At 39.6% G+C, this 13,375-nt stretch overlaps 1 protein-coding gene across 1 annotated transcript in view; it reads left to right on the forward strand.

Moving 5' to 3' along the window:
- The window catches only part of drd2b (dopamine receptor D2b), a 73,374-nt gene that overhangs the window by 33,200 nt on the left and 26,799 nt on the right, over positions 1–13,375 (forward strand). Inside the window, exon 2 of the mRNA XM_039662528.2 lies at positions 650–956. Within this exon, the coding sequence (XP_039518462.2) occupies positions 678–956 (279 nt within the window). The 5' untranslated portion in view covers positions 650–677. The remainder of the gene's footprint in view (positions 1–649; positions 957–13,375) is intronic.

Here is a 13,375-nt window from a genome sequence, read left to right on the forward strand (position 1 = left end):
AAAGTTAACCAATTATGAAATTAGTTCAATTCAGTTATAAGCAGATTTTCTGAAGACAATAGAACCATTATTCAGCTCAATTTAGTTCAGTAACATTGCCAATGTTGCATAATTAGTTAATTATGAAACAAAGTTGAATTAGCTATAAAGCAGCTCATCATTAAAGTTCTGTTCTCATTCAACAGTCCAATACCATTGTTGAATTTTAAGTGTCTTTTAAACCCAACTAAGCAAGCCAAAGGCGACAGTGGCAAGGAACCCAAACTCCATCAGGTAACAGAAATGGGTTTTCCGCTGGCTAGTTCTCCTTTTGCCCAAAAAGTATATATATATAAAAACACTGACCAGCTCAGGACAGCAACACTGACTCAATCAATGGCTTGAGTTGGGCTATCAGTTTTTCAAACCATGGGTGACTAGGAGGGGTGTTCAGGAAAGCAGTTTGAAAATAATCATTGTTGTTTTATTTGGTGAAGTGAAATTGTGGAAATTACACACTTCTGTTTAACATAAAACATAAATCAAAAACTCGACTGAGATATGAGAAAGCAACCTCTGGTAAATAACATGTTCCTTTGTGTTGACATGATGCTGTTTGGTTTTATTCTGTGTTTGTGTGGCTTCACTGACAGTAAATTATGTCTCTCAGTTTCAGGCATCTTCCCTGGCCACAGCTCATGGATTTCCTCACGGAGTATCCCTACAATGATACTTATTATGACAACGGAACTGGGGCCCTCAACAGCACAAGCTGTGAGGCCAAGCATCAGTATAACTACTATGCCATGCTCCTGACTCTCCTCATCTTTCTCATTGTCTTCGGCAATGTGTTGGTGTGTATGGCAGTCTCCAGAGAGAAAGCGCTGCAGACCACCACTAATTACCTCATTGTCAGCCTGGCGGTGGCAGATCTTCTCGTGGCAACCTTAGTTATGCCCTGGGTGGTGTATCTTGAGGTAAGACATTTTACATTTTTTTTTGGAAGTAATACGTTTTTTCTTTGGAAAATAACCTCAGACTGTATACCAAAAATTAGCCTCAAAATTGAGGATATGAGCCATAATTCAAAGTGTATTGCTATTGTTTAAATATGTGCTGTTCAATTAATTTAATTGTGTAATCATTAAACAACACCTTCGGGACATGTTCCAGTGGCTGCAGTTAGCTGGCACCTGACAGCGTTTGGTTTACAATGCTCATGGCACCACAGGGCTTTTGTGTCAGCTTTGTAATTTCCTACTCCCAGAAAGCCGATTGATCTGTCCTTAGTCCTTGAAACATAATGCATCTAAGACAATACATTAAACCCCCACAAAGGTTTCACAGGGACTAGGACTAAATTAGTTTTAGCAATGCATCAAGTAGGGCCATTTCAGTTTTTCAGATATTTTGCCACATTGAGGTTTTCTATAAAAAAGACATACATAAATCTGATATTAAAATTCTGTCCGATAATTTCTTGCTTCATATCATGGCCGACAAATGATAAATATATATTGTAATGGATATGCATGGTCACCAAATGCTTACATGCTCTCGAAATACAAAGGGTTGTCTTGTGGACATTGTAATGTTTATAAATGTTAAATAGTAAATGGACTGCATTTATATAGCGCTTCCACAGACCCAATGGCCACCAAGGCGTTTTACAATTAATTAATTAATAATTTTTTTTTTTTTTTAAATCCAGAAATCACAATGTCATGTATTTGTCTCTTGTTTTGTGTACAAACACATAGCCCAAAACAACCGGCCATGTGTTTGTACACAAAACAAGAGACAAATTCATGACACACAATGTATGATTTTTTAACTATTTATTTGTATGAGACAGCCTGAGGAAATCAATGTTAATTTTGGTACAGTAGCCTTTGTTTGCAATTACAGAGGTCAAACGTTTCCTGTAGTTTTTCACCAGGTTTGCACATACTACATGAGGGATTTTGGCCAATCTTCCACACAGATCTTATCTATATCAGTCAGGTTTCATGGCTGTCGCTGAGAAACACAGAGTTTGAGCTACCTCCAAAAATTCTCTATTGGGTTTCGGTCTGGAAACTGGCTAGGCCATGCCAGAGCCATACAGAGCCACTCCTTGGTTATCCTGGCTGTGTGCTTCGGGTCATTGTCATGTTGGAAGACCCAGCCCCGACCCATCTTCAGTGCTCTAACTGAGGGAAGGAGGTTGTTCCCAAAAGTCTCGCAATACATGGCCCCGGTCATCCTCTCCTTAATACAGTGCAGTCGCCCTGTCCCATTGCAGAAAAACACCCCCAAAGCATGATGCTACCACCCCCATGCTTCACAGTAGGGATGGTGTTCTTGGAATGGTACTCATCATTCTTCTTCCTCCAAACAAGGTTAGTGGAATTATGACCAAAAAGTTCTATTTTGGTCTCGTCTGACCACATGACTTTCTCCCGTGACTCCTCTGGATCATCCAAATGGTCATTGGCAAACTTAAGACGGGCCTTGACGTGCTGGTTTAAGCAGGGGAAACTTCCGTGCCATGCATGATTTCAAACCATGATGTCTTAGTGTATTACCAACAGTAACCTTGGAAACGGTGGTCCCAGCTCTTTTCAGGCCATTGACCAGCTCCTCCTGTGTAGTTCTGAGCTGATTTCTCACCTTTCTTAGGATCTTTGAGACCCCACAAGGTGAGAACTTGCATGGAGCCCCAGTCCGAGGGAGATTGACAGTCATGTTTAGCTTCTTCCATTTTCTAGTGATTGCTCCAACAGTGGACCTTTTTTCACCAGGCAATTTCTCCGTAGCCCTTTCTAGCCTTGTGAAGGTATACAATTTTGTCTTTAGTGTCTTTGGACAGCTCTTTGGTCTTGGTCATGTTAGTAGTTGGATTCTTAATGATTGTATGGTGTGGACAGTTGTCTTCATGCAGCTAACGACCTCAAACAGGTGCATTTCTAAACAGTCTATGATCTAAACTATTAGACCTTATGCACCAGAGAAATGTAAGGCTGGTGAAGTGGATTTACTTATTGTAGAGTTAACAAAAGTTATCATGAGCATTGCAATGTTTATCATAAGCATTGTAAAGCAGATGTCTTAACAAATGTCGACCGGGAATTTTTTTACGAGCAGTTCATTCATGTAAGATCGCTGTGAAAATACAGACCGGAAGTCAAAAGACAACGAGTGCAACGCTGAAAAGGGGCGGGGCTACATAAGGTCTATAATGCGTGTCACAAACATTTTTCGAGAGAGAGAGAGCTGCAAAAAGTGGAGAATGGTGGACTTCGCCTTGTTGACAACCAATCTTGCGAGTGATGCGGTACCAAGTCCCGAGGACTTTTCTATCCCTTCAGAGGTGTGTGTGTGTGTGTTTGTCTAAAATGAGGAGTTATCCACCTCCGCAGAGCCATCTTTATTATGGGGGTTTAAGGGGCACGTAGATCTATGCACGTAACGATTTTTTTCTAGGGACGAAAGCGGGAAATTTATAATTTTCAAATGCATTTATAGTGTCTATATAAACCACTATATATTTTATAATGATATTGTAATTATACATGTAGCCTACATTGATATGTTTTAGAATTACAATTACTGTAGGCTAATATATGTAGCAGGGCATTCAGTTAATTTTGAAAGGACCAGTAATGGCCATACCACCCACTCCCCTCCTGAAAGAGGGGGGTTTCATGACCCTTTAACAGGCATTCTTTGCTGAACTCCTATTTGAAAATATATATATATATATATATAATAGTGCTGAGAATCTAGAAAATGTGTGCATTTTTGTAGCACAGACAGAATTTTAATGAACCATTTGATCCACAAACCACAAATATTGTCAATGCTCCTCCAGTTTAATTTAATTATACAACTATTTGAGATGCCCAATTTTGGCTCATCAGTAAATATTAAATTACCAATTCATTGAGATATCAATGAAACAAGTCTAACAGGCATTAGAAAAGACCATAAATAGTTTTTCATGGAGCTACAATTTTGAATCCATAAAAATACATTTCCCACAATGAAGAATAATAATAAACCACGTGCCATCAAACCTTATAAACTCTCTGCATAAATGTTCATGGGGCCTAAAAATATCATCCAGATTAAGTTTCACTATAACCTCAGATGTGCAAAAACGTCACTGGTAGCACAGCATTATTAAAGATACAAGAGAAGCCTTATCATGGTAAAAATGAAAGCATGCTGACATTTTCCTTCAGTGGTAACTTTGAAATTCTTTGTCTCAGAAAAATTGGCTTTTCATGTACGGCAGGTCAAGAGAAAAGGAGAGACCCACATGGCATCATTGCCATGTCGCTTACCAATGTCCATCTCACTCCACATCAGTCTGTGAAAATGGCCTTTGTCTGCACTTTGTTGGGTCAGCTCAGCTGCACTTTCACCCTCCATAAAAATATTGTGGCCAACATATTGCTCACGGTGAATGATTAGAAGGGTTTATTGTGTTCTTGAAATATATGTTACAATTAAGCCCTAAAGTATCGCATAACTCAAAACAGATATATGAATGGTTATCCTCCATTCTAGGACAGTGAAAGAAAGCTTCATTTACTTTAAAAAAGAAGCTATTTTTATTGGAAACCATGAAGAGGACTATCAAGGACTGTGACATTCTACATGTGTCTACATGTCTATAGTTGATGTCTTAGTTGTCTTAAGAGAGCCCATCAGAAATGATTTAATTAGCCAATACCTTTTGTTTGGTAGCTGGGAATAACATAGTCTCTTGAAGTATGAATTTGGCTGTTGAAAAAAAAAAAAGCATCGAGATAGTAACAGGACTTTTTTCAGACATAATATTTCATATGCCATGGTATTACTATCTGATGCAATCATTATACCATGATGCTGCCACAAAATGTATTTATTTGACATTTTATTAAAGAGGAATAGCCCCTTGAGATGAGCCATCTCGTTTTCGAGGGGGGTCCTCGATTCTAGATTCAAATAAATGGTCCACCTTTGGTCTAATAAAACTTAGGTACCTAGTTAACCGTTCTCTGAGATTTGTTTTCATGATAATAAAATGTAAAGAGTTTAATCTCTAAAAACGATTTAGTGTATAACGCTAGTATATGGGGGCATTTAATAAGTAAAAAGAAATCGCTAGTTTATACCACTAACAAGGCTCAAAATAGCCCCACACTAACACAGTAACATAATGAGGGTCCCTACATGCAAAACAAAGCATTGAGAACTTTGTTAGTGTACAGACCGTTTAATAAGAAGATACTTTATAAAGAGTCCACTTTGTGAATGGTCGACAAGGTACCAATGCTTTATTAGACCAAAGGTTCATTTTGCGCCGGAGTTCTCCTTTAAGGCAGCTCTGAAGGCAAAAGGGGGTCAAACAAAGTATTAGTATGGTGTTCCTAATAATCCTTTAGGTGAGTATATTTATATATATATATTAGGGGTGTAACGGTTCACAAAATTCACGGTTCGGTTCGATACGATACACTTGTGTCACGATTCGTTTCGGTTTCAAATACAGCAAAAAGAAAGAAATGGCAGAGAAATTTCCTTGATTTATTTTTTTAAATTATATTTTTATTAAAACTAACATCATAAAGTATGATTTTTTTTAACTTTGAGCAATGATGGAACTATACTTGACTTTACTTAGGAGCTTATAAAACAAAACAGCTCCTTGGACAAAATGAAATGTAATATTGTAGTAGTTATAAACAAAGGTTTATTTTAGTTTAGATTAACATTTGAGGGCAGCAATTGTATTCATAATGTCAAAATACAACCGACGTGATGTTACTTAAAAAGCATTATAGCCTACTATTCCTGCTAAACTTACAAATAGTAGTGTTGTACAGTAAATCCTTGATGATGTTGCTGATCTGTGGACACTGGATAGTTCATTCATGGCACAATGTTTCTTCCTGGTTTTCACGTCAGCGCTGTTTGATCCGTTAATAACGGAGAAATGTGAATGTTTCTCACTAGATCTCGCAGCGATGTTATTACTTCAGTGGCGAATTCAAATGTTTTCTTTACTGGATTAAGCTGTGCAGTAACAGTGCTGATGATGAAGATCGGCATTGGTCCAAACTGATAAACGGTCCGTCATCCAAACAACCACACAATAACGAGTAGCTCAGTTTCGTTCCGCTTACATTACCTTATTTACCTTATTTGCAATTTGATGTTGGGCAATGTTGTGGTCACGCCAACATATGAACTCGTTTGACACGCGCAACGCACCTACATTTGAATAACGAAATGTTGGTTGGCAAAAAAAATGAAACGAACGAACCGTTCGGTTCAAAAAATGCATACCGAAAACCGAACCGAAAGCCTCGTACCGAACGGTTCAATACAAATACGTGTATCATTACATATATATATATATATACACACACTTATATTTGTAACGCTTCCTTTTACAGTACAGTCCTTACGTGTACTTACAGTGTACTTACCTAGAAAGTACTGGCTAATATAAGTTAAGTACATGGGTTAGGAGTAGGTTCCAGTTTAGTACCTAGTTATTACCCAGTAACTGTTACTATAATAAGTATGTAGTATGTACATGGGTAACAGGACTGTAAAAGGAAGCATTACCCATATATCGTCATTCACTCTAGAGTTCCCTGAAAGTGTTGCAGAAACACTGTATCGAGCCTTCGACGGGGATAGATAGTCTGTCCATGTAAAATAAGTGTCGTCTTGTCACTGTTTACCTGCAAATAATGAATGGCTTTATAAAGATGGGCTTCGGTAAGACATGGTCTCACTGTGATTTCTGCATCTAATGATGGAGAGGACTGAGAAAGGGAAGGCTGATAAATTATGTCAGCATTGATTTATAAAACTATGTCAAGTTAATGGGATCCGTGTTGAGAAAAAAACAAAGATACAGTGACGAGCAAAAGAACATTGAGAGAATTGATGCTGAGTTATGCTGACAGTTCCAGCTGACAGGATGTGATTTATTAGGATTTGAAAATAGAGTGATGATTTTGCACAAAGTGTTCATTGTAGGATGTAAGTTTTCATACTAGTGATTTGTGAGTGGCTAGGCTGAAGGAGTGAGATAACACCAAATCCATGACTACTCCCAAGTGTAAACCTTCTTCATTTCCTTCTTGCAGAAGGGACATCCTCAACAGATATTTCTCTAGAGAGTTGATGAAGGCCTAGAAGAATTAGATAATATAGTGTTCATAATATAGTACAATATAAGAATATTAAATGCAATGTCAGAGAAAAAAGGCCAACTTTTACACCAGCTACAATTGGAAGATGATACTAATTTTGCTGCATTGCTTGCGGATGGAAGGCCAGCGCCTGTTTTATACCAAGGTACTACTTTGATGAAGCAATGGCTGCACTTCAGAAACACTTTGTGCCTAAGGAGAGTGAAATTCTACGAGATCACTTGATTGCAAATGTGTTTTTGACTGCAGTAAGAGACAAATTACTGTTGGAGGACAACCTCACTCTAGAGAAAGCGATTACAATCGCATGTAAAGTGGAAGCTGCAGTTAAAAATTTGTTGTTACTCTGTAATTCCACTGCTACTGCCATGTAGTCGGTACAAGCCATTAGTATGGATAATAAGTATGGCAGTGAGGGAAAGGGTGCACGTTCAACAGTCACAAACTGCACAGAGACAATCGGAGGGTCAAAAACAAACAACGACCAGTCAGCAACAAGCTTCAGATGTGGATCGGGGGGGTCGGCTGCGCCCCTGCCTTCAAGCAGGAAATGAGTCCGGACCCTAGGATTGTGAGCTGTGGACGGGGCCTACGCAAAAGAACTTTATTTCTTCCTGGGCTATCACTAAATGCATTTATTGTATTTAACATTTACAGTATTTATTTCTTTCTGGTAGAACTTACCAGTTACTGGCTGCTTAACAGTATTAGTGGGTGTATCAACAAATGACAATGTAGTTCTACCAGAAAGACTCGGAAGATAAAATGATGTTACAAAGCATCCATTTATTGGCAGCCCAGCAGGCAATTATTCACAGTTCTTTGGCGTAGGCCTCGTCCATAGATCGTAATCCGAGGGTAGCGGATCAGCATTTTATGCCTGAAGACGAAGGCAGGGGTGCAGCTGACCCCCCAGGGGAGTATAGACGGGAGTGGTGGTGGGGAGTGTGGAGGTTGTTGTCGCGTCGGCATCTGCGAACTCAAACATGTGTAAGTACCGATCTTTTATACGACAAGAATAAGAACTTGATTGGATAACCTGAAGGTAACAAGTGACATGGTAATTAAGTCTTCATGGCATAACTTATGCTAAAGCTTTCATTTCCTGCTACTTTTTATGTAGTGACTGCAGGATCTCCCTTGCTAGGATTAGATTTAATGAGACTGCTGAACCTGGACATTGTAAGCGGAAAAGTGAGGCACATAGACCATGAATGTGGAATCTCACCTGCACCTCTTCATGACTTCATATGACATCATTCCACAAGCCCTGTGTACACAGTATCACCTGTATCTGCTACTCACCTTGTATGTGTGAAATAATTCATCCACAATGTGCAAGTTAATTCAATAGTGACTCCAGTGCGTCAAAAATTAAGACGCTCACCTCTCAGCATCCGTAATGAGGTGTCCACTGAGTTTAATCGTCTCCTTACAGCGGGCATAATTGAACCAGTTGATGCTTCAGAATGGCTTAGTCCGTTGGTGGTGGTATGTAACCGTGATGCACACATTAGACTTTGCGTAGATCTCTGTGAACCTAATAAGAGTGTGATTATAGAATGCCATCCATTACCTCACATGGATGATTTGTTCACAGAAATTGCAGGTGCTTCACGTTACAGTCAAATTGATCTGAGCTCTGCTTACCACCAGCTGCCACTCCATCCTGACAGTCGTAACCTGACTGCCCTCATGATGCGTGAAGGCCTTTTCCGTTTCACTGGGGTTCCGTTTGGACTAGCTTCAGTGCCGTCAGCCTTCCTAAAAATTATGCAATCGGTCCTAAATGGGCTGGAGGGGGTAAAGAATTATTTAGATGATATTATAGTGTATGGTGATTCTAATAAGGCCCATGATAAGCACCTCCAAGATGTTCGTCAAAGGCAAGACGAGGTTGGCTTGCAGATTACCTTTGATAAAAGCTCCTTCAACCAAGCAAGCATTCCTGGTTTCTGGCTCGTGTCATTTCTAAAGAAGGATTACGTCCCAGCCCAGACCACCTTACTGCCATTTCTAAAGCACCTCGACCTACAGATATGGTAGCTTTACGATAGTTCCTAGGGCTCACTTCATGGTTCAACAAATTTCTTCCAGGCCATGCTACTGTGGTTGAGCCGCTGAGGCAGATTCTCAGAGCTGATGAGAAGCAGTTGATAGCTTTAATATGCATGCTGCTGGATAGACCTGTTCCTTTTATTTTTGATCCTCTCCTTCCAACATTAATTTCTACAGATGCTTCTATGAAGGTAAAATAATGCCTAAAAGAATTGCATACGCACGGTAAGATTTGTGAAAGAGTACATAAGATTGCAAGCGTTAAATGAATTTGCATGCACAAAGGAAGATTTGTAAAGGTGTAAATCGCCTAAAGGTAGGTAAGTGTAAGAAGTGTAAGAAAAAATATTTTTCTTACACTTTCGAGTCAAGTGGCGTGTTATCTCTACGTGTTTTGAGCTATCCGCGTGTATCCATGTGTATGCGTGTATGTCTACGCCATTAACGTCTGAGTGATTCCGCTTGTCTGCACACGACGTCAAAAGTCCGCGGGAAACGAAGCAAAATTTACATCTACATCTGGGGAGCGATCTTTTTTTTCCTAGGATGGTAAGGGAACAGTCATAAATGCCATTAACCCCAGTGACGGTTAGGTTTAGGGATGGGGTTGAGGTAAGTCATATATTTATATATACGGTAATGACGTTAAGTCAACGGCGTTCATAAACACGCTGAAAAGCGATTATGCATCTTGATAGCGCGGCAAACAGTCTGAGGTTTTTGTTTCCTGTGCGCTTTTTTATTCATCTTTTGCACAGAATGGAGGCGGCTGATAGTATTAATAGTATTTTGGGCGCTAAACAATAAACAACTATACAATTTGTAGAAAGAGAAAGCTGAAAACCATCAGAAGATCAAAAACAAAAAGAATGATTAGATGGACATGGATAACATGTAAAAAAGCATGCAGTAAGGAACATTATTCTGTTTATGATATATCAGCTAAACCTATAATAATGACAAGACATTTCCAAGCAATAGCCTATTGACATCGTATCCAGATGATAAATAATTACATTTGAACAAAATCACAGGCTTCGCATATCACATGCGAATGCGCCACACGAAAATCAGACGTGGGGGGTAATTACTAAATCACACGAGGTCCCCAGATGATACTAATCCTGTGCGAATAGGGTTTAAGTCAAATTTTTGGACTGTCAGTTTCAAAGATTCCTTTCATTTCTGTAATCTGCTGCTGTTGGAAATTATGGGTAGATTTTATCAGTTGCAGTGATAAAAGGAGGAGAATTATTCATCGCTTCTCCAGAGATAAAGAAGAAAGTAGACTGACTCTGATTGTTACTATATAGCGTTGTTTTGGAAATTCTTTCTCTTTCTATCTGTTCACTCAGTCTTTCACCCTCCTCTGTTCCCCTGGTACCAGCTTCTGCTGTCTCATGTGGTGCAACATGAGTACTAATAAGCTCTCCGTTTTAAAGGAAATGCAACTCTATTAAGAACACACTTTTTGAGAAGGATCTCTATAATATAAGATAATATAAGAAATTATGTCATTTTTGGGGAAAAAAAACTACACAGTTTTGTTTGTATGACTAGATTTTGGGTGGATACAAATGTTTTATGCGGTGATACAACAGAGGCCAATACTCCTGTCATTTACTGCATCAGCCATTTGAAATGTAGCACCAGTTAATACATTTTATATGTCTACTGAATGACAACACCTACAATGACTGATTGAACCGGACATGAGCAGAGCCGGCGCCAGCGGAGCACTAAAGAGGGGAGTCTGACAAAAGGGGGCGATGATGTAATTCAAAGTATCCCTGCTAGAAAAACAAGGACCATTCATATATGTTACATCCTTAAGGTAGCTGACGGTATGAGGAAATAAAAAATAAGAACATTTCTGGATCTTTTAACCCTGGTTGACATTAATAAATGTGCTGATACAAAATGAACACAAGAACAGAGGGAGTTTCAATTGAGAAAAGGGAGACATTTATTCACAATAAACCACTTGGTTCCACTCAATTAAGAAGACGAAAAAGCAACAAATTCCAATCACAGGGAGTAAGAACCTGAGCAGGACTAAATTAAAGACATGTTGCGAGATGAAAGTCAAATGACATGCTTTCCTGTTTACCACCTGGTCGGTTGTAATATATTGAAAGAATGGTGAAAAAAATACATTTCAAAGCAACATGACAAAAACCAACCATAGAGGGAGAAAAAAAAAACACGAATTAGCTCAAAACAAAAATACTCACCAATAAAATCAAAACACACCAACAACAAAGCATGACAGGAGAAAAATACATTTCTGGTTTGCGTTGGCCTTTTATTACAGAGATGCCCATTCAGGTGTCGACTGTAGGGAATCTCAGGATTAGCTCAGATACAGGGAATATAATTTCAATAACTAATCATGAAACATCATACGAATTAAAATTAAGTATTAATATGTCAATTGTCTAAAATAGACTGATTGTCAGGATAATCTGTAAGGGGATTCATTTACAGTATGATCGAATCATCTGCTTCTCCAAAAACTGATTATTCAATCTCCGTCAAAACTCACAGAATTATCCTCCTTTGTGGAATTTCAATAGAAGCTATTCCTCTGGCCACGAGGATTAAGTTTCGTGTTCTATAACAATACCCTCTTAAGTATCAATACATTTGTAAAGCGCGTAGATTTGATCGCAACCGTAACGTTGCAATCACATTTACTAACACCACAAACATGTAATCCAGGGTAAACGAAAAAACAAAGAAACTCAGACGAGGAACATAAAACAGTTAACAGCAACCATTACAACATTAAGAACTTACAAGGACTGAACTAAAACACAGGGTTTAAATACAGGGGAATGGATGAGTGAAACAAGACACAGCTGGGTAAATTAACTAATACAGGCAAAAATGAACACAAACAAGGAGCGGGAAAACAAACAGAATGGACAACACACACTGGCTCGAGAACGGACAACACACACACTGGCTCGGGAACGGACAACACACACACTGGCTCGGGAATGAACAACACACACACTGGCTCAGGAACAGGAACAGACTCTGGCTCCGGAACAGGAACAGACTCTGGCTCCGGAACAGGAAAAGACTCTGGCTCGACCATCTTGTCCGTTGACACTGGCTCTGTAGAAGTGAAGTGAAGCATCTCTGTTCACCACGTTTGCACACACTGTAGCTGATATTTTGGCCCATTCCTCCATGCAGATCTCCTCTAGAGCAGTGATGTTTTGGGGCTGTCGCTAGGCAACACAGACTTTCAACTCCCTCCACAAATTTTCTATGGAGTTGAGGTCTGAAAACTTTCTAGGCCACTCCAGGACCTTGAAATGCTTTTTATGGAGTCACTCATTCGTTGCCCAGATCATGTGTTCGGGATCATTGTCATGCTGGAAGATCCAGCCACGTTTCATCTTCAAGGCTCTCACTGATGGAAGGAGGTTTTGGCTCAAAATCTCACGATACATGGCCCTGTTCATTCTTCCCTGAACACAGATTAGTTTTCCTTTCCCCTTTGCAGAAAAACAGCCCCAAAGCTTGATGTTTCCTCCCCCGTGCTTCACAGTAAGTATGGTGTTCTTGGGATGCAACTCTGCATTCTTCTTCCTTCAAAGTTGAGTTTTTACCAAAAAGTTCTATTTTGGTTTCATCTGACCACATGATATTCTCCCAATCCTCTTCTGGATCATCCATATGCTCTCAGGCAAACTTCAGAAGGGCCTGGACATGATTTGAGGATTGAGTCCCTCTCGGCGTACTGTGTTACTGATGGTAGCCTTTGTTACTTAGCTCTCTGCAGGTCATTCACCAGTTCCCTCCATGTAGTTCTGGGATTTTTGCTCACTGTTCTCATGATCATTTTGACCCCATGGGATGGGATCTTGCGTGGAGCCCCAGATCGAGGGAGATTATCAGTGGTCTTGGTCATTTTCTTACAATTGCTCCCACGGTTGATTTTTTCTCACCAAGCTGCTTGCCTATTGTAGATTCAGTCTTCCCAGCCTGGAGCAGGTCAACAATTTTATTCCTGGTGTCCTTCGACAGCTCTTTGGTCTTGGCCATGGTTGAGTTTGGAGTATGACTGTTTGAGGCTGAGGACAGGTGTCTTTTATACAGATAACGGGTTCAAACAAGTGCCAATA

Source organism: Pimephales promelas, chromosome 4 (assembly GCF_988280905.1).
Source record: "Pimephales promelas chromosome 4, fPimPro1.hap1.1, whole genome shotgun sequence".
NCBI classification, from domain to species: domain Eukaryota; kingdom Metazoa; phylum Chordata; class Actinopteri; order Cypriniformes; family Leuciscidae; genus Pimephales; species Pimephales promelas.